The 17,518-nt window shown below is 51.1% G+C and overlaps 1 protein-coding gene across 2 annotated transcripts in view; it reads right to left on the bottom strand.

Annotated features, from left to right (window-relative positions):
- Nucleotides 1–9,006: 9,006 nt before the first annotated feature.
- KCNC4 (potassium voltage-gated channel subfamily C member 4) overlaps nt 9,007–17,518 on the bottom strand; it is a 46,662-nt gene continuing 38,150 nt past the window's right edge. For both annotated transcript variants that reach the window (XR_002082214.2, XM_019457789.2), the window contains one exon: nt 9,007–9,793. Coding sequence is in view for 1 of the 2 variants with exons in the window: in XM_019457789.2 (XP_019313334.1) it covers nt 9,774–9,793 (20 nt within the window). In the remaining variant the exon portion in view is untranslated. The remainder of the gene's footprint in view (nt 9,794–17,518) is intronic.

Below are 17,518 nucleotides of genomic sequence, written 5' to 3' on the forward strand. Positions count from 1 at the left end.
GGGAAGTGCGGCAATGAGGGTTAAAGATGGTGACTGAACGTGGAGGGCCACATTCTGCTAAAGGGAGAAAATAAGGCCATGGCTAAGGGTACAGCCTAACCCTAAGAGAGGGATTTGCACTGGCCAGCGAAGGAGCAGGAGCCAGATTCTAAGTATATTTAGGAGTGTGCTTCTGTGCGGGCGTGTGTGAGGGGAGGGGCAGTGGAGGTGTCTGGAAGGTAGAGATTCAGGAAGGACACGCAGGCCGTGGGGGAGTAAGGACAGGCCTCCTACTGGCTGAACCCACGTGTGCACACAGCACCGAGCCGGAAATGTACTTACGGGCCTGGGAGCTTACCAGTCTGCTTCAGAGAAAACCCCCAGACAGCAACTGCAGTATAAATAGCAAACAAGCAAACACGACATTGTTCTGCACCGGAATGGAGCAGGGATGTTGGCCTGGACGCAGCCTGAAGGCCTGATGTGGGGTCGAGCGGCAGCCCCACGCGTCCCCAACCCCTCAGCCCCCAGCAAGTCAGTGCCCCTCTCCCCAGCAAAGCCCGCTGTGCACCGCGCAAACAAGTGATGAACAACAGCCCTCCCCAAAGCCAACGCCTGCAGAGGTTTGCAGGCTGCTTGCTAAGTGGGAGCTCCAGAGACCCGTGCGGCTGCCGCATCCGTTGTCCTGCAGGCCCTTCAGCAGGCAGCAGCCGCTGCTTGCTCAGCTGGCCCAGTGCACCAAAGAGAGAAAGTCCAGTGCCCCGGGGGAGCTAGCCAGGAGATGGCGAGGGGACATCAAAAAGGAGAACACATTCCCGTGACAACGGTGCCTCAAGGCCCGGGGTTCTCGGTGGGGGGGGGGGGGGGGGGGGGACTAGGGAACCCATGATTTCAGGGATCTCCTGGTATTGAGGCCCTTTGGGGTAGAGATGCTAAGGACATCAGGGCAAGAAATTCCAGGAAAGGCCAGGAATTGGGACAACAGCTGTGGCAGTCAGGGAGCTAAGAGCGGGGACTGAATGGGGTTGGACTTCAAGGGTTCAAATCCCAGCCCTGCCACTTAGGGACTCCTGCCCTAAGGCAAGTTGTTTTGCCTGTTCGACTCTCCACTGCCTCATCTGCAAAATGGGGACAGTCATAGTACCCACCTCCCGGGGCTGCCGGGGAGACAAAGGAGTTGTCCCGTGTGCAAGCCTGGCCGATAGTAAAGACTCAGTTAAGGTTAGCAGCAATGGCTGATCGCATTTGCTGAGGATCTCCAAGGAGTCCACACGCCTTCTGAGGCTGGATTCCTTTGCGAGACCTGGTTCTTCCGCACGTTAGCCTGTACCCTCCTCACTCAGCCCTCTAGTGTCCAGCCCTGTGCCTGCCGACTTTCAGGGTCTGTTCACTTCAGTTCAGCCCCGCGGAGAGCCTCCTCCCACCCCCGCAGCAGTGAATCCCGAGGACACCAAGGCTGGATTTGCATCCCTGACCGACCCCCCTTACTCACTGTGTTGCTCCTTCCTTCTGCCCCTATTCCACAGGGCTGCCGAGTGGCGGGGGTTGGGGGTGGGGGGTGCGAGTGAATCGTACTTAAGCGTCAGAGTGCCCGCATCCAGTAGGTGCTCAGTGGTGCTCCTTCTGTCCTTGTGTGGCTCAGGCACCAGTCCCCACTGTGCCCTAACTAATACGCTGACCCCATATCTCTCCGTAGTCAGGAGGAGAGGGCCTAGTTCTGGACAGCACCTAACCCATCCTGCCCACCTCCCAGGGCCCTCTCCTGGCCCGCAGTTCTTTGGGGCCCAGAAGAGTCTCCCTGGTGCTAAACCAAAGATGGTGTCTGCTTGAGCTCTCTCTCCAAGCGGGTGAGGGGTAACATTTTGACTTTAAGTATTGTTGTAATCCAAGGAACTCAAGCAGCCTTGAACAGTGTGCAGGGATCACGCCTAGTGCTGACTGGGGAGAGGGGCCAGGGTGATTTTCATGGGCAGCCCTCTCTAACAGCCCCTCTGGGCTCTGGCTACAGTCCTTTCCCAGCAGCCTCAGGGTCTGATGGCTAGGGGCTGTCCAAAGGTGTGGTTTGGGGGAATTTGTTTGTTTCTGCGGACCTAGACCCAGGAAGCCTGAGCGATCTACGTTTACTCATCGGCCACTTGGGAACCAAGGTTTCCAGCATAGGAAGACCCTAAACACTATAAAAGAGAGATTTTTAAAGAGTGTGAGGGAAGGGACAGGATAAAAGTAGTTCGAGGGGTGCCTGGGTGGCGCACTTGGTTAAGTGTCTTGATCTTGACTCAGGTCACGATCTCACAGTTTGTGAGTTCGAGCCGCGCCATCAGGCTCTGTGCTGACAGCATGGAGCCTGCTTGGGATTCTGTCTCTCCTTCTCTCTGTCCCTCCCCTGCTGGTGTTCGCTCTCTCTATCTCTTAAATAAACTTTCGGGGCACCTGAGTGACTCAGTCGGTTGAGCATCCAACTTCAGCTCAGGTCACGATCTTGCAGTTAACGAGTTTGAGCCCCGCATTGGGCTCTGTGCTGACAGCTCGGAGCCTGGAGCCTGCTTCAGATTCTGTGTCCCCCTCTCTCTCTGCCCCTCCCCTGTTCATGCTCTGTGTCTCTCTGTCTCAAAAATAAATAAAAACACTAAAAAAAATTTTTTTAATAATGAAATAAATAAACTTTTTAAAAAATTTAAAAAAAAGTTCTAGTATAGCATCAATAAATTATGCTCTGATATCACAACTGTTTTCGTGCTTTGTTTTTCTTTCTCTTATTTTTTTAATGTCAAGTCCTTCTTAGAATTCCAATCTGCCTCACTTGTACTAAGGGCAACATGAGAAAGAGACCTTTCCCCAACTCATCTCAGCAGGGAGAGTGGGGGAGCCTGGTACTCAAAGGGGAGGCATAGAACAGAGGCAAAGAGATGCTTGCGAACGAAGTAGGACTTCTCAAACAAAGAGGCCCTGCCCCCTCCGTCCCCCCCCCACCCCTGCCACCCCCTCCTCACTCAAAGCTTGGAAGAGTTGGGCTTCATTTCAGGAAGGGAGACTGTTGCCTTACAGGCCTTCATTTGTTTCCCAAAGCAGTCGCCCCATTGGAAACACTGTTTCGTATTCTGTGTGTAAAACCGGGTTTTTGGCCCATCAGTTCCCATGTGAGATGACCCCCTCTAACTGGACTCTTTTATGTAAGGGCCGCTTTGGATTCCAGAACGACTGGGTCAGATGATGGCCCTGCTTGGAACGGCCCACATATTTCTGGGCGTCTGTATGTCTATGTTGCCCAGACATGCTCCTACTTAGCTTTGGTAATCCTTTCAGGACCGAGGGTGCCAAAGTAAGTATCAGTCACTCCGTCTCCAACAGCAATTGTAGATGGCCCAGGAAATGTCAGCCCTAGAAAATAAACAGCCCTAATATTAGCTCAGACGTGAGGACATATTCCCCCAGCAGGTGTGGGGGGGGGGGGGGAGGGGGGAAGGCCCTTAAATTCTCATGTATTTTTAAAGTGTGCCTCATACACTCAATTCTCCCAGGCGTCACTAAATGTATTTTGGTCCAGAAGAGCAGTTATTACCATAGCTTTTGCCCGAGGGATGAGCCAGCATCCGGCCCTCAGTTCCCCAGGCTCGAGGTGGCCAGCTGTCCCCAGCACGGGGTGAGCGCCCGCATATCTCCTCAGCCCACGGTCCTCTCTGCCGCCAGGCAGGCAGTGATTCCAGGGTCATGGTGCATGGCCACTCGTCCCGCCAGAGAAAAATGTGCATGTGGCAGTTGCGGACAGTTACCCACGCGGACCCCAGGTGTCGCGCTGTCACCAATGAGCATCTGCTGTATACAACAGCGGTGTTGTACGGTAAGTCATGAGACCTGCATACCGCACGTCCGTTGTTTACAAGGCTCTGTTCTCGGCACTGGGCCTACCTGGAGGCCCACAGTCTGGTGGTCGCAGGTTTGACAGTCCAGCAGGAGAGACAGGACATTGTCAGCATGCTGTGTGCTGATAGTGGCGGCTGGGCACGTAAGTGCTATCTGTAGGAAAGCTCCCAGAGGAAGGACAGCCCAGACAGGACCACAGAGGCCAGGGAGGAAGAGGTCCAAGCAGAAAATGCACACTGAGACCTCACTGAGTAGGCAGGAGGAAGGCTCCGGGAGAACGGAGAAAAGGGGGTTTGGTGGGGTTGATGGAGACCAGGAGAGGCAGAAGCACGGCATTTCTCTGTGTTGCCTACAACCGAGAGTTTATCCCGTGACCGGATAAGGAGGCCGGAGGAGGTTAAGGCAACAGGTGTCAAAATGCAAGGTTTTGATGCAAGGTTTGGGAAATCCCCCGCTGGCCTGAACTTTACCTTCCCCTTCACAAACCTGTAGAACACCTGCAGAGCAATGCTATGCCTTGGGGCAAGGTGGGCCGGGGAGGCCCAGAGAGAGAGGAGAGGCAGGGAAAAGAGACTGAGAAAGTCAAGGAGCTTTCTCCCGCTGGGTCAGAAGACGACGTGCGCTCCCTTGCCATGAGACACCTCTCAGCGTGAGGCGGTGTCTGATAAGCACCACATGATTGTTGTAACACCTGACGTCTGTTCTTTTAAGCACACAATCATTTTTATAACTATTTATAATATATTATACAATTATTCTACTTTTATAATTTTAATAAAGGGTAGTCAAAATCTATGGAGACTTCTCATTTAAAAGATTTTAGGGGCGCCTGGGTGGCTCAGTCGGTTAAGCGTCCAACTTCAGCTCAGGTCATGATCTCGCGGTCGGGGAGTTCGAGACCCGTGTCGGGCTCTGTGCTGACGGCTCAGAGCCTGGAGGCTGCTTCAGATCCTCGGTCTCCCTCTCTCTCTGCCCCTCCCCTGCTCTTGCTCTATCTCTCTCTCTCTCAAAACTACATAAACATTAAAAAAAAATTTTTTTAGTGAAAGATTTTAAAACAAGTTAGAAAATTCTGTTGCTGATTCTATTCTCAGTGTTCAGGTAGGAGAGATTGAAAGGTATTATAAGCAGGTCATTGGATAAAATTGTGTAACAATGGCAACATCCAAACACCTGTATTCAAGCGTTCTTTTCCTGGCATGAGTTTATTTTTTTTTATTTTTTATTTTTATTTTTTATTTTTTTATTTTTGGGACAGAGAGAGACAGAGCATGAACGGGGGAGGGGCAGAGAGAGAGGGAGACACAGAATCGGAATCAGGCTCCAGGCTCCGAGCCAACAGCCCAGAGCCTGACGCGGGGCTCGAACTCACGGACCGCGAGACCGTGACCTGGCTGAAGTCGGACGCTTAACCGACTGCGCCACCCAGGCGCCCCGCATGAGTTTATTTTTTAGGCAATGATAGAGCATCACCTTTATCTTGAAGGGACAGATCAAGAGTGCGTATTAAAAAAATCTGACAGCCATTTGTCATTCATCACAGAAAAGAGCAACAAAAATGGAACATTTGTCTTTATAAGAAAACCGTGTGATTTATGGTTACGTTTGGTGGCTCTTTTAAGTACTTGCCATGAGAAAACCAAGGAACCCCCGTGTGAAATGGAAGATCTTCCTGGTGACTCGAGACCCCATTACAAAGTAGGGTAAAGACCCCATACTTTAAAGACCTTATTTTTTATAAAAGTAATGACGTGAATGACAGCGCTCAGCGTTCGTGCACATCTGGCTTTTGCTTCCTGGCTGCCAAGTGAATGAGTAGCAAGGGTGTCTCTCCTTCGTACCCTCACTCCAGGCTCCCCTTTTCATATTGGTCAATCGTTTTCCCATAAACGATTTTTTTTCTGAGAAAGTCATTTACTCATGTTTCTCTTGGTGATTCAAAAATAATTCTTTCCAGGACGTAAACGAAGTAACAAATCCCATTAATTGAGATCTTAGAAGGCTTTCTGTGTTCAGTCGTATACAAAGCAAACTTCCTATCAGACATACTCTGTTTCCATGTTCATTTCTTAAAATTTTCAGCAATGTTTTCTATGCATCTTTCAATAAGGTCTGCTGACAAAAGATTTCATGTTGTTGCCATGGTGTTTTTCGAGTATTTCAGCCATTTTTTATGGTAAAGAAGCAAGCATTTCCCTAAGGGCATGCGGCTTTTTGTGTTTTGCAATTACTAAGAAACACCAAAAGACTCCTGTATACACTTATCATCACATTTAATGAGATTTTGTTAAATACTGGGGTAAGTATTGTTAATAACTTTAAGCATCAATGAAATAATTGAGGAAGTTTGCATTCATTGTCTGGATGCTTAATTTTTAAATGTCTTACTAATTCGGAAGCTTTCTACAATCAAGAGCTAATATCTCAAGGCAAAAACTCTTAGGGCAATAACCTTCATTAACAATAATAAATGTCAACCACATTTCAGGGAATTATCTTGAAAACGTTGTGGGTTTTTTTTGTCAACTTCTTTTTTAAAAAGTTTTTATTGATTTAAGAGAGAGAGTGAGAGAGTGAGAGAGAGAGAGAGAGAGTGGGAGAGGGGCAGAGAGAGAGGGAGAGAGAATCCCAAACAGTCCCCCTGACATAGGCTTGAACTCACAACCATGAGATCATGACCTGAGCCGAAATCAAGAGTCAGGCGCTTAACCAACTGAGCCACTCAGGCGCCCCATCAAGTTTGTTTTAGGTCCAATTAGACTGTCATTGCTTTTGCCAGCTAATAAAGAGCTTATTCAGGAGGAGAAAGGTCATCCCAGATTATTTTTTTTATTGTTTCTTACGTTTGCATTATTGATAGTATCTCTAATCCAAGTCTCTTTGCAAGAATCTTTTAAAGCCATTTGTTCATTTTGTGAAGATTATATAGACACATAGCAAGCACGCAATAAGATTTTGGTTGAATCGAGAAAAATCTGACAGATGATACAGTCATCATTTCCTCCTTACAAAGCCTTAAGATCTTATGGTTCTCAAAGGATTGAGATCTATGGGGCCATCTCCCCTGTAGATCCCCATAGATCCCCAGGACTGTGGGGAGCAGTCCTATGGCCTCAATGGTTTGAAATGGGAAGTGAGAAGATTCTATTCCTGAGTTCGGGAGGATCAAGTTCTTAATTCTCAGGGACTTCTCAGCCAAGAAGCATTTTCCTGGATGTCATGTTCTCTCTTGGGAGGAGTAAAAACAGTCCATGGGACTTAATTCTTCACTTTCCCCCAGAGGGATGTATAAAGATGAACAATCAAGACGCAAGCCCAGGCCTGCTGGCAATTCTGCTGGGAGAATCCAGCCAGTTTCCTTCCCCGATACACAGGGTGGTCTGCTCCAAGCTGGCCTGGTTCTAAGCTCTGAGGAAGTGAGCCTGGGGACAGAACCAGGACAGGCTCTACATATGGGTTGGTGAGCCCGGGATCACACTCAAGAAGGCATAGCCCTCTGGCAATCTTTAGGCATCAGTTAGGATTGCATTTGGCTTTCCCTTAACAGAAACCCACGCTGGCTCACCCACATGGGGCTTTGAGTTTTGCCATATAACAAGAAGTTAGGAAGCAGGGGAGGGGTGTTGTCAGGAGAGTCATGAAGGACTCAGATCCTTCTAGCTTCCTGCTCTGCTATCCTAGTCTGGGGCTTTTCTTTTCAGGGTCGTGGGATGGCCCCCTTCATTCCCAAGCATCTCTGTCTCACCCCAGGCAGGAAGAAGGGGAGGGGTGAGGCCAAAATGTAGTCTTTTCCTCTGGGGACTCTGCCTTTTATTAAGGGAGGGCCAGTCTTCCCAGAGACGTTTACCGCTATGTTATTGTCCAGCCCTGTAGGCATTTGCAAGTGAGCCAGAAAGGCCAGGTATTTCAACTGAACACATCATTGCTCCCACATCAAAGTGGTGTTCAGTTAGTAAAGATTAAGTGGAGAATGGATTCTAAGTGCACCGGGAGCGTCTGGGTGGTCGTGAGTGAACCACCTGATTTCATATTGAATAGACTGACCCTTGCTTTTTCACTCCCCACTTCTCAAAAACCTTTCATCATGCCTTGGGCAATGTATGACTTAGAAATATTGTCAGGAAGAACCACACTGACTTGTAACAGGTTCCTTGGGTGCCCCATCATGCCCCCGTGCTGGCCTGCGGTCCACTCTTCGAGCATGGGTGGCAGGAGTCAGGATGCCTGGTCCCAGGCTTTAGTTTACCATGGGGCTCTCCATGTCCTTGACCTACCTTGCGGGTACTTGAGGACAGCTCCAATTCATAAATAACTGGTGGCATCTGTGAGAAGCTGTGCAAAGGCTGAGGCTCCCTGGTGAAGCCACAGCACCCCCCCTCTGCCGTTCACCCTGACTCCAGCGGGGCACACAGCCCAGCAGCCCAGCAGCCCCAGAGGGCGCTCGATTTCAGCGTCCAGGAGACTGTGTGGGAGGCGTTCCCAGACAAGATGAGCTGGGGGCTGGCAGCGGGGGAGGCCCAGGGCTGGGGAGCTGGCTCTGCAATGAAGCTGTGACTTTCTACAGCTCCTTGGTGAATTTGCCACTTCTGCTCCAAGCCTCTTCCAAGGGGGATATCCACAAGGTCTGTAGATTTTGCTCAAACTGAATTGAATCGATACTAAGTTTGTTCAAACCCTGCAAACTCTGCATTAAGAATTTTTGTGCTGTCCTCATGACAGTAGCATAACATACTTGACCCTGAGCAGAGCTAATAATCACGTATGTGGATGATTAGGAGGACGGACGAGTAGTTTTTTGTGTTTTTTTCCCCTCATTTTCTTTTTTTTTAATTGTTTTTTTTAATTGTTTTTGAATGTTTATTATTTTTGAAGGAGAGAGAGAGACAGAGAGTGAGCAGGGGAGGAGCAGAGAGAAAGGGAGACACAGAATCCAAAGTGGGCTCTGGGCTCTGAGCTGTCAGCACAGAGCCGGATACGGGGCTCAAACTCACAAACCGTGAGATCATGACCTGAGCCGAAGTCGGACACTTAACTGACTGAACCACCCAGGGGCCCCTTTTTTCCCCCTCATTTTCAAATAGATAGATAGATAGATGATAGAAGTATACACACACACACACACACACACACACACACACAAACTGCAGAAAATTTAGAAGTATCATGTTCCCGCTCTTCATTCCTACCATAACCCCAATTTTATTTAGGGTAACATGCGCCCAGGTAAAAGATGACATTTCTTAACCTTTCTTGCAACTAGCAAGTGCTAATGGGCTATAAGTGGAACTTAGATGGGCTTTCGGGAAGATTCCTAAAGGAGAGAGGGGGGCAGACAGGGCAGGCACACATGCCCTTTTGTTCCAGTTTCTTCCTCCTTTTCGTGCCTGGAATGTGGATGTGATGGCTCGAACTCCAGCAGCCATCTTGGGTGTTTAGAATCAAACCTCTGTGTTGAAGGCAGTGATGCAGAAAAGTAGCAGGGACCTGCATCCCTGATGACTTTGTCCATCTGTCAAACAGCCCTGTAATACCTGCCTCTGGACTTCTTTTATGAGAGAGAATGACTTCCTCTGCTTAAGTCACCAGGGTCAGGTCTCTGTTAACAACAACAAAAGTAATTCGTAGCTTGTTTAGTACCTGACACAGAGTGAGTGTCCAGTAAAAGTCTGGGGCCGCACAGTTCTCTGGAAAGACCTCTGGGTGATGAGAAGAAGCATGGGCTGAAGAATCCCATTCCTGTTTTGTCACCAGCTCCCTGAGTGACCAAGTCCGGGCCCTCTCTGGGTCTCAGTTTATTTTCTGTGAGGCATGAGGTCAAGGTAAATGCCCCCTCTGAGAGCTTCTTCAGCTGTTATCCCTCTGAATCTGTGGACTGAACAGACCTGGGTACTCTTTTGGTTTTGTATCTTGCTAATTTTGTAGCAGTAGGTGGGTCATTTAGCCTCTTGGAGTCCTGGATTAAAAAAAAAAAAATCTCAGTCACCTCGCTTATCAGGCATGCAGGAAATGTTTATTGAATGAATGAGGAAGGTTGGGGACCATGTCACCTGTCTGGTTGCCTCCCCAGATGATAGCAAGGATAAAATGAGCTAAGCCTGCACAATGCCATCCCAAGAGTAGATCCCCGAAACTCAAATGCCTCCAGGACTGGGTTGACCTGGCTTCCCCCTGCCCCTTACAGAGCTCGGGTTCTAGGTATTTGCCAGGACTGACCTCTACTCAGGATGACCCTGCCACTACCCCGCCCCCCCCCCCCAAAGCAGCTTCCAGACTGCTTCTTAGATGGCCAAAGTCCCTGGGCGAAGGAACAGAGAGAGAACCAAACCAGTCCTATGCCAGATGTGAGGAAGAAGAAATAGAATCAATCCCTCTGTGAATGAAGTTCCAGAGACAGCATCCCCCGTCTCCCCGCTGACCTCCTTCTGAGGATGCCAGGACTCCCGCCATCATTTGCCATCAGGAGAGGAGCTCCCGCCATCCAAGGAGCTCCTTGGTTCCCATTGGCCCAGAGCTCTACCTGTGCTGCTGTTTCCCAACAGGAAATTCAGTTGCCCTGACACTCAATCTCCATAGCAACCCTTGCTTTTGAGACACTGAATGGAAACTGCTGGTGTGGGGAGGCCAGTAGCAGAATACTGATTTGTCCTGTCTGTAACCAAGGCTGCGTCTCAATACCTTTCCAGATACCTAAGGAGCTAAAAATACATCTGGTTCTGTCTGGGGCTCTCCACCCAGGCTAAGCATCTTAAAGTGCATCTGTGCTCTGACCTAATATCAGTTACCTCAGGCAACTTAGGCCTGGGGGCCACGGAATGGGGCACAGGTCTGGAGGGGTCTGCTGGAAAGAAGAAAGACAAGTGAGCAGCGTCTCCGGAGAGGAAACTGAGGCGTTCCGGGGGGACAGCCAGCAGACAGCACTAACTCCCTGCAGAGCGCCAGTGAACTTGTCAGTGCAACCCACGATCCCGGCATTTGGCCATTGGCTCATTCGACAACCGCGGATTAAGCCTCTACTCCATCCCGGAGTCCGTGCGGGGAGCTGGGATTACAGGCGTGAAGAAGAGAGGGCCCACGTGGGGCGTCTGGGCGGCTCAGTTAAGCGTCTGACTCTTGATTTCGGCTCAGGTCTTGATCTCACGGTTTGTGAGATCGAGACTGGTGTCAGCCTCTGCACTGACAGTGTGGGGCTTCTTGGGATTCTTTCCCTCTCCCTCTCTCTCTCTGCCCCTCCCCCACTTGTGCTCTCTCTCGAAAATACATCAACTTAAAAAAAAGAGAAAGAGCGCACATGTTCCCTGCTCTCACCGGTTTACGGGATGTTTGAAATGGGGATTATCCCTGAAAGTGCAAGCCTACTACGTGTATTCCTGGATGTTGTCTCTGCTCTGCCATGAGCCTCTCGGCTCAAAGATTATTTGGACTCGTAACCTGGGCAGGGTTTCGCGGCACGGAGTAGGTGGCAAGCTAACACGGGGCCGACTGCAATGGCATGGAGCTGAGTGGCATTGCCCCTGCGTCCGGGGCCCGTCCCACTCGGGGCAGCCTCCCTCTCCGGGGGCCTCCCACGCGCTCTGGCCAGCACTGCAGAGGGGGTGCTCGGGCTGTGAGGTACTGCATTCAGGATAGATAGTGACCACTCCACGGACACCTGTTAAGGCAGCTCAGGACAAAGCGACAGGTTGAATTACTTCCTACTGTCCTTGGCAGGATTTGCAGACGGTCCTCCCCACCCCCCCACCTCCTTCTTCCCATAATCACTGCACATGTCATTCAATTACTCCTGCATTTCCCAGAGCCGGAAGCTGTGCAGAGTTTAGAGCAAGCGGTGTGTGCCAGGGCTGCTCTGAAAAAGCAGGTGCCACACGGCCCCGGCCCCAGTCCCCGCTCGAACCCCGGCCTCCGCCATAAGGCACATGGGCCACAAGATGGAGAGACGGGGTTACGCGGCAGGCGCCGTGCAGGCACAGGAAGATCCCACAGATGATGCACCAGGTCACATGAGGGTGCCACCACGACCCTGACTGACTTCTTGAGCCTCAGGGCCTCAGATCCCGTGGCCGGCTGTTTGGCCTGGAGCAAAGAAAAGGGGCTGGGCTCCTGGACGCATCCCAAATCCGTTGGGCCATCTGGCGGAGAATGAGAATGATTCCATGCAGCCTAATTCTCTTTTTTTGGCAAAGCAGCTCCAGATCTGCCTGACAGGGGCATCTTTGCTTTTGGTTCCCTCCTGCAACTCTGTGGGCAAAACAACACCCTGACTCCTTCTGCCCGGATCATTTCCTCCTTCGCCCGAGGGAGTAGCAGCTCTCTGATGGTTTTCCTTTCCTTTCCTGCTGGAGAAAGGATCCTGTGGCTACCTGGGGATTGCTCTGTAACTGACCACCTGTCCCTACTGGTGGCTTTCTGCAGGGCCTTGGGGTGGAGCAGGGACTCCACAGACCTTAGACGCTGCACGAACCCTTTGCGGGGGTTGGGGGGGGGGGCACCGGGACGGTCCTCTCTTGGACCAGGACCTCTTTGCCAGGTGCTGGTCTCATTCAGGGCTGCACCTCGGGTGCTTCCGACCACCTCTACCCTCTGACTCAAGCTGCCTTCAGAGCCCATCTAAAGACACCTTCCAGAAACAGAGTCCCAGCAGGGCCCTTCCCACAGCTCTGTGGGGGAAGAAACAGTGGACAAAATTAGCTGATCAGGGATACCATTCCATGGCACTGCGGAGCCTATGTCCATGGCCTGGTTGAGGAAAGCGCCCTGTACCCAGGATCAAAAATCTGGGTCCTAGTCCTGGTCTTCCAGCGACCAGACAGCCACCTTAGCTGTGGCGAACCCCTCCGAATCTGTAACCCACCTCACCAGGTTTTCAGGAAGATTCATCCAACTAAGGGATATTCAGATGCTTTGAACAATAACATGAGGATGTGTGAATTTATTCAACACCTACTTTGTGGTTGGCACTAAGCTGGATGATATGGCAGACACAGAAATGGTGGCCTCCACCCTGAGGAAGTTTGCATAATCTGGAGCTGACGCCTCAGGGCCTCAGGGCCGCGAGCCTCAGGGCCGCAAGCAGTGTGACCTCCCTGATGGTTGTTGTTCTTTAGGCAAGGCAAGAGGAGGCAGGAGCAGGGTGGACATGTGACACGTGTGAAACAGGCCAAGGGCGTAGTCAGTGCTCTTCTGGGCCGTTAAGTGTAATAGGAGATTGGGGAGGAGAGAAAAGGGGAGAAGTAGGGCAGGGTCCCAAGCATCCGGGAGGCCTGGTGAAGGAAGCCCATTTTGAGTCGGACTGCATAGATGGCCCGCGAAGGTATTCAGAGCTGGCTTTAGAGAGGTGGCTGAGAGGGTGGTGGGGGAGAAGGGAGCTGAGGGTGGGGGACACATAGCGAAGGTATGGAAGCCCAGCTCTGAGTGACACGACGGAGACAACCCTCCCAGTGGGGAGATACGCTTGTGAACACAGGTCGGGCTTTGTGAACACAGGTCGGGCTTTGGGCTCCAATTTTAGGCGCGTCACTTAGCAGTCGTTTGTCTTGGACAAGCTTTGTTTGTTTGTTTATTTATTTATAAATGTTTATTTATTTTTGAGACAGCGCGAGTGGGGGAGGGGCAGAGAGAAAGGGGGAGACAGAGGATCTGAAGCAGGCCCGCACTGATAGCAGTGGGCCTGACGTGGGGCTCGAACTCACGAATCAGGAGATCGTGACCTGAGCCAAAGTCGGATGCTCAACGGACTGAGCCACCCAGGCGTCCCCGTCTTGGGCCTGAGTCTCAGATTCTTCGCCTATGAAGAGTTACTAGCAATACTTATGTGCAATAGCTAGCGTGAGGATTATATTAGATCCCAGCCTGAATTTACGGCTCACTAGCTGCCTGACCCAAACAAGTGAACTTCTCTGAGTCTCAGATTTCTCATCTTTAGAGTAGGGATTATACCTCCTCCAAAGGATGGGGGTAGGATTGAAGGAGCTGATGTACATAAACTATTTGGCATAGGGTAAACGCCCAGGAAATGGCGGAATGTGCCAGAACCACTCGAGGGAGGTGGGGAGTCGGGAAGTTGTTTGAGCAGAGGGGAAGGGTTTGAGCCGAGCCACCCACCCACATGAGTGTTCCATGTGAGGGGGAGCCCGGTGGGGAGCAAAGCCTCTCTCCATGCCTCTCCCAGGCTTGAGCCAGTGAGTTAACCAGGCCAGTAACCACAGCCCTGCAGGGAAGGCTTTCATACCCTGGACCCAAATGATCAACTTAACGGCTTTATAGCAGAGGCAGGGAAGGAATTCAGAGAGGGCTCTCCTCTGGCAGCCGAGCGTGAGCTGTAAACCTCTTTTCTTTGTTGGAAGGAAAAAGAAATCATTTTAGTGAATTTCTTTTCTTGCAGGCACACTGAGTCACAGAGCCTGGACATCTTCTCCCTGGAGGAAGCCTCCGAATTCCCCCAGACACCCCTGCTGAGGCCTGGAAAGGTAAGTGAGCTCAAGCTGCCAGGGTCACTGGGCCCTGGGTGCCTGGCTGAAGAGTGGGGGTGGGGTACGGCAGGCTGCACAGGCCCCAGGTGACTCGGAACCGCCCATCCCTTCCTGTGGGGTGCCTCCTGGGTGCTCCTTCCTGTGTCCAGTCCTTAGACCGCTACCCGGAGCACCCAGACAGCTCATGGTCACGGGCTTGGTCTCTAAGTCCCCCTGATGTGGGACCTCCCTTGGGCCTATGCAGTCAGGAGAGGCAGCCTGGTGTGAGCAAGAACCGTGGATCCAGGACAGAAACGCTAGCGTTAAATCTCCTTGTTTTCTCTGCCTGCACGACGGGACAGTGTCCTGCCCTGCCTGTCTCTAGGTTCCACGTGCAGGCCGTTTGGGTTAATGTTGTCATCCTAACACCTTGCAGACAGTCATGAATGCCCAAGTCGCTTACATGCTTCCTTCCCTCTTGGGTAAATAATCCCAAACCCTTGCCTTCCAATCCAGTTCAAGTCCTGTCCCTCTTTCTGCTACATATTTTCATGTTCGTGGCCTGTGGAGCTTAAAGTCCTCTCACTAGACAGCCCCTAAGCCAGGCAGGGCTAGCGTGCAGTGGTGGGGAAGGACCTCACAGCGCCTAACATGGAGGTCCCACAGGGACTCTGGCCAAGAGTTCCCTGCCTTGCTGGCACTCCCTAAGACCCTCTGGTGGGAGCGGCTGCCGCCCTGGACACCCGGCGTTTTCTCTGTCACCTGTTACTGCCTCCCCTGCCCTCCATGCCTCCTGCACGGCACCCAAAGGCCGGAGAGTTAGCCAAGCCTCCAGGTGAGGCCAGTGCCTCCCAGCAATGCAGCCACTTGGCTTCGGGAAGGAACAGCCACCCACGTCCTGCCCGTGGGCTTGGTTGAGCCTCCCAGAGAGGCTGCCGGCCTCTCCTGTCCCAATGGCTGTGTCTGAGCACACAGCACTGCAGGAGCAGGTCTGACTTTCCTCTCTTCCCTCAGGTGCTGAGCTGGGTGCCTGGCTCAGAGCAAGTGTGGCCCTGATCACTGGGCTGGTTACAGGAAGGAAGGAAGGAAGGAAGGAAGAATTGTGCTAAAGGTCTCATCCCCCGAGGATCTGGTTTTCCTCAGGACATGAAATCTCTCCCAACACTGAAAACTCCTCCTCCCCTTCCTTGGGCCAGCCACGCGGGCATATTTCTCCAAGAGGATAATTCCATCTCTTTCCCTGGGAGTTTCCAACCCCAAAATGGCTCAGGCTTGCGCAGTGGTGCCAAATATGGCACACAGATTATTCTGAGCAACTCACAGCCTGGTCTTACACAAATAGTGAAGTAGAAGCGGAGAAGTGGATAATTCTGGTGTTCTCTTTCTTCGTGCCTGTCCTCCCTACCGTCATTGATTGAGTGAGTCACTCATTGATTCATTGATTCAAACTGTTACAGAGCGCGGAACACTGGTAGGTTCAGGCTATACACAGGGACCATGTGAGCTGTGGCCTGGGGAGTTTGCGGCCTGGAGGGAATTTGTCTGTCAGCCAGGAACACAAAGTGCAGGGGGTCTAGTTGATGGAAGGAAGGCCAGGGAAGCTAGGAGGAGGGGGAGGAGGCCGGGAAAAAAGGAGTGTGGTCTGGGAAACATCTGGAAGACAGTGTTTCATCTGATCTGAGCAAGGGGGATCCTTCTGCCGGATTCCTGCTAAGGTGTTGGTTGTTAATTAAAGAAAGTGTTAGTCACCGACAGCGTTAAAGTGTGGCCCTTCCGGGGCGCCTGGGTGGCTCAGTTGGTTAAGCGTCCGACTTCGGCTCAGGTCATGATCTCGCAGTTTGTGAGTTCGAACCCCGCATGGGGCTCTGTGCTGACAGCTCAGAGCCTGGAGCCTGCTTCAGATTCTGTGTCTCCCTCTCTCTCTGCCCCTCACCCACTCACACTCTGTCTCTCTCTCCTTCAAAAATAAATAAACATTAAAAAAAAATTAAAAAAAAAAAGTGTGGCCCTTCCTTTTGACAACCGTATTTGTTTTCGTTGCCTGCTGCCTGGGAAGCGTGTGGCATTGGCATCAAGTCGACCTGGGTTCAAAACCTGACTGCCCATCGCTGTCTCTAACTTGGAGCAAGTCATTTGGTTTCTGGAATCTTCACTTGGTATAAACCGGAGACTATCTTCTTCACCCCAAAGGGTTGTTGTATGGATTAAATGGGATGGCACATAGAAAGGGCTTAGCTCAGAGCTGGAACTGCACAGGTGCTCAGTAATGTGGTTTTGACCTCAGAAAATTAAACAAGCGTTAATATGATCCAGCAATTCTACTTCCGGGTGTGTTCAGAGGAAATGAAAGGAGACTCTCAAAGAAATGTTTGTACACCCGTTATTCACAATAGCCCCAAACTGGAAGCAACCCAGGTTGGATGAATGGATAAACAAAATGTGATACACACACACACACACACACACACACACACACACACACACTGGACATTAGGCTTAGCCAATCACAAAGGGACAAATACTGCATGATTCCACTTATATGAGGCACCTAGAGTAGTTACATTCATAGAGCCAGACAGCAGAATGGGGGCTCCCAGGGGCTGGGGAGGAGAGGAGAATGGGGAGTTGGTGTTTAGTGGGCCGAGTTTCATTTTGGGGTGATGGGAAAGTTCTGGAGATGGACGGTGGTGACAGTTGTACAATAATGTGAATGTACTTTGGTGGGGGGAAGGGCAGAGGGACAGAGGGAGAGAGACAGTCCCAAGTAGGCTCTATGCTCAGCACAGAGCCGACTCGGGACTCAATCCCACCACCCTGGAATCATGACCTGAGCTGAAATCAAGAGTCAGGTGCTTGGCCGACTGAGCCACCCAGGGGCGCCAACAATGTGGATGTACTTAATGCCATCAAACTCTACAGTTAAAAATAGAAAATTTTGTTATGTATATTCTATCACAATAAAAAATGTTGCTTTTACTCTCTTTCTCCGGCAGTGGAGCCTCTACAGACTTCTCTCTTCTTCATAAGGGACGTGGACAACCGCAAGCTTGGTGTGACACTTCTAAAAGGTCACCACCCCTGAGCTTGATGCCTCATTATCAACGGATCCTGCCCAGACTCCCAGAGAGGGCGATTGATTAATCAATGTTCTGTCGAGGCCAAAGAGTCTATACATCAGGCTGTTTGGAAGGAAGCTGGCTGTAGATTGGAGTCAGGCAGAGGGAGGAAAGGCA

This window comes from Panthera pardus, unplaced genomic scaffold, assembly GCF_024362965.1.
Source record: "Panthera pardus isolate Hobbes unplaced genomic scaffold, ASM2436296v1 HiC_scaffold_11, whole genome shotgun sequence".
NCBI lineage: Eukaryota > Metazoa > Chordata > Mammalia > Carnivora > Felidae > Panthera > Panthera pardus.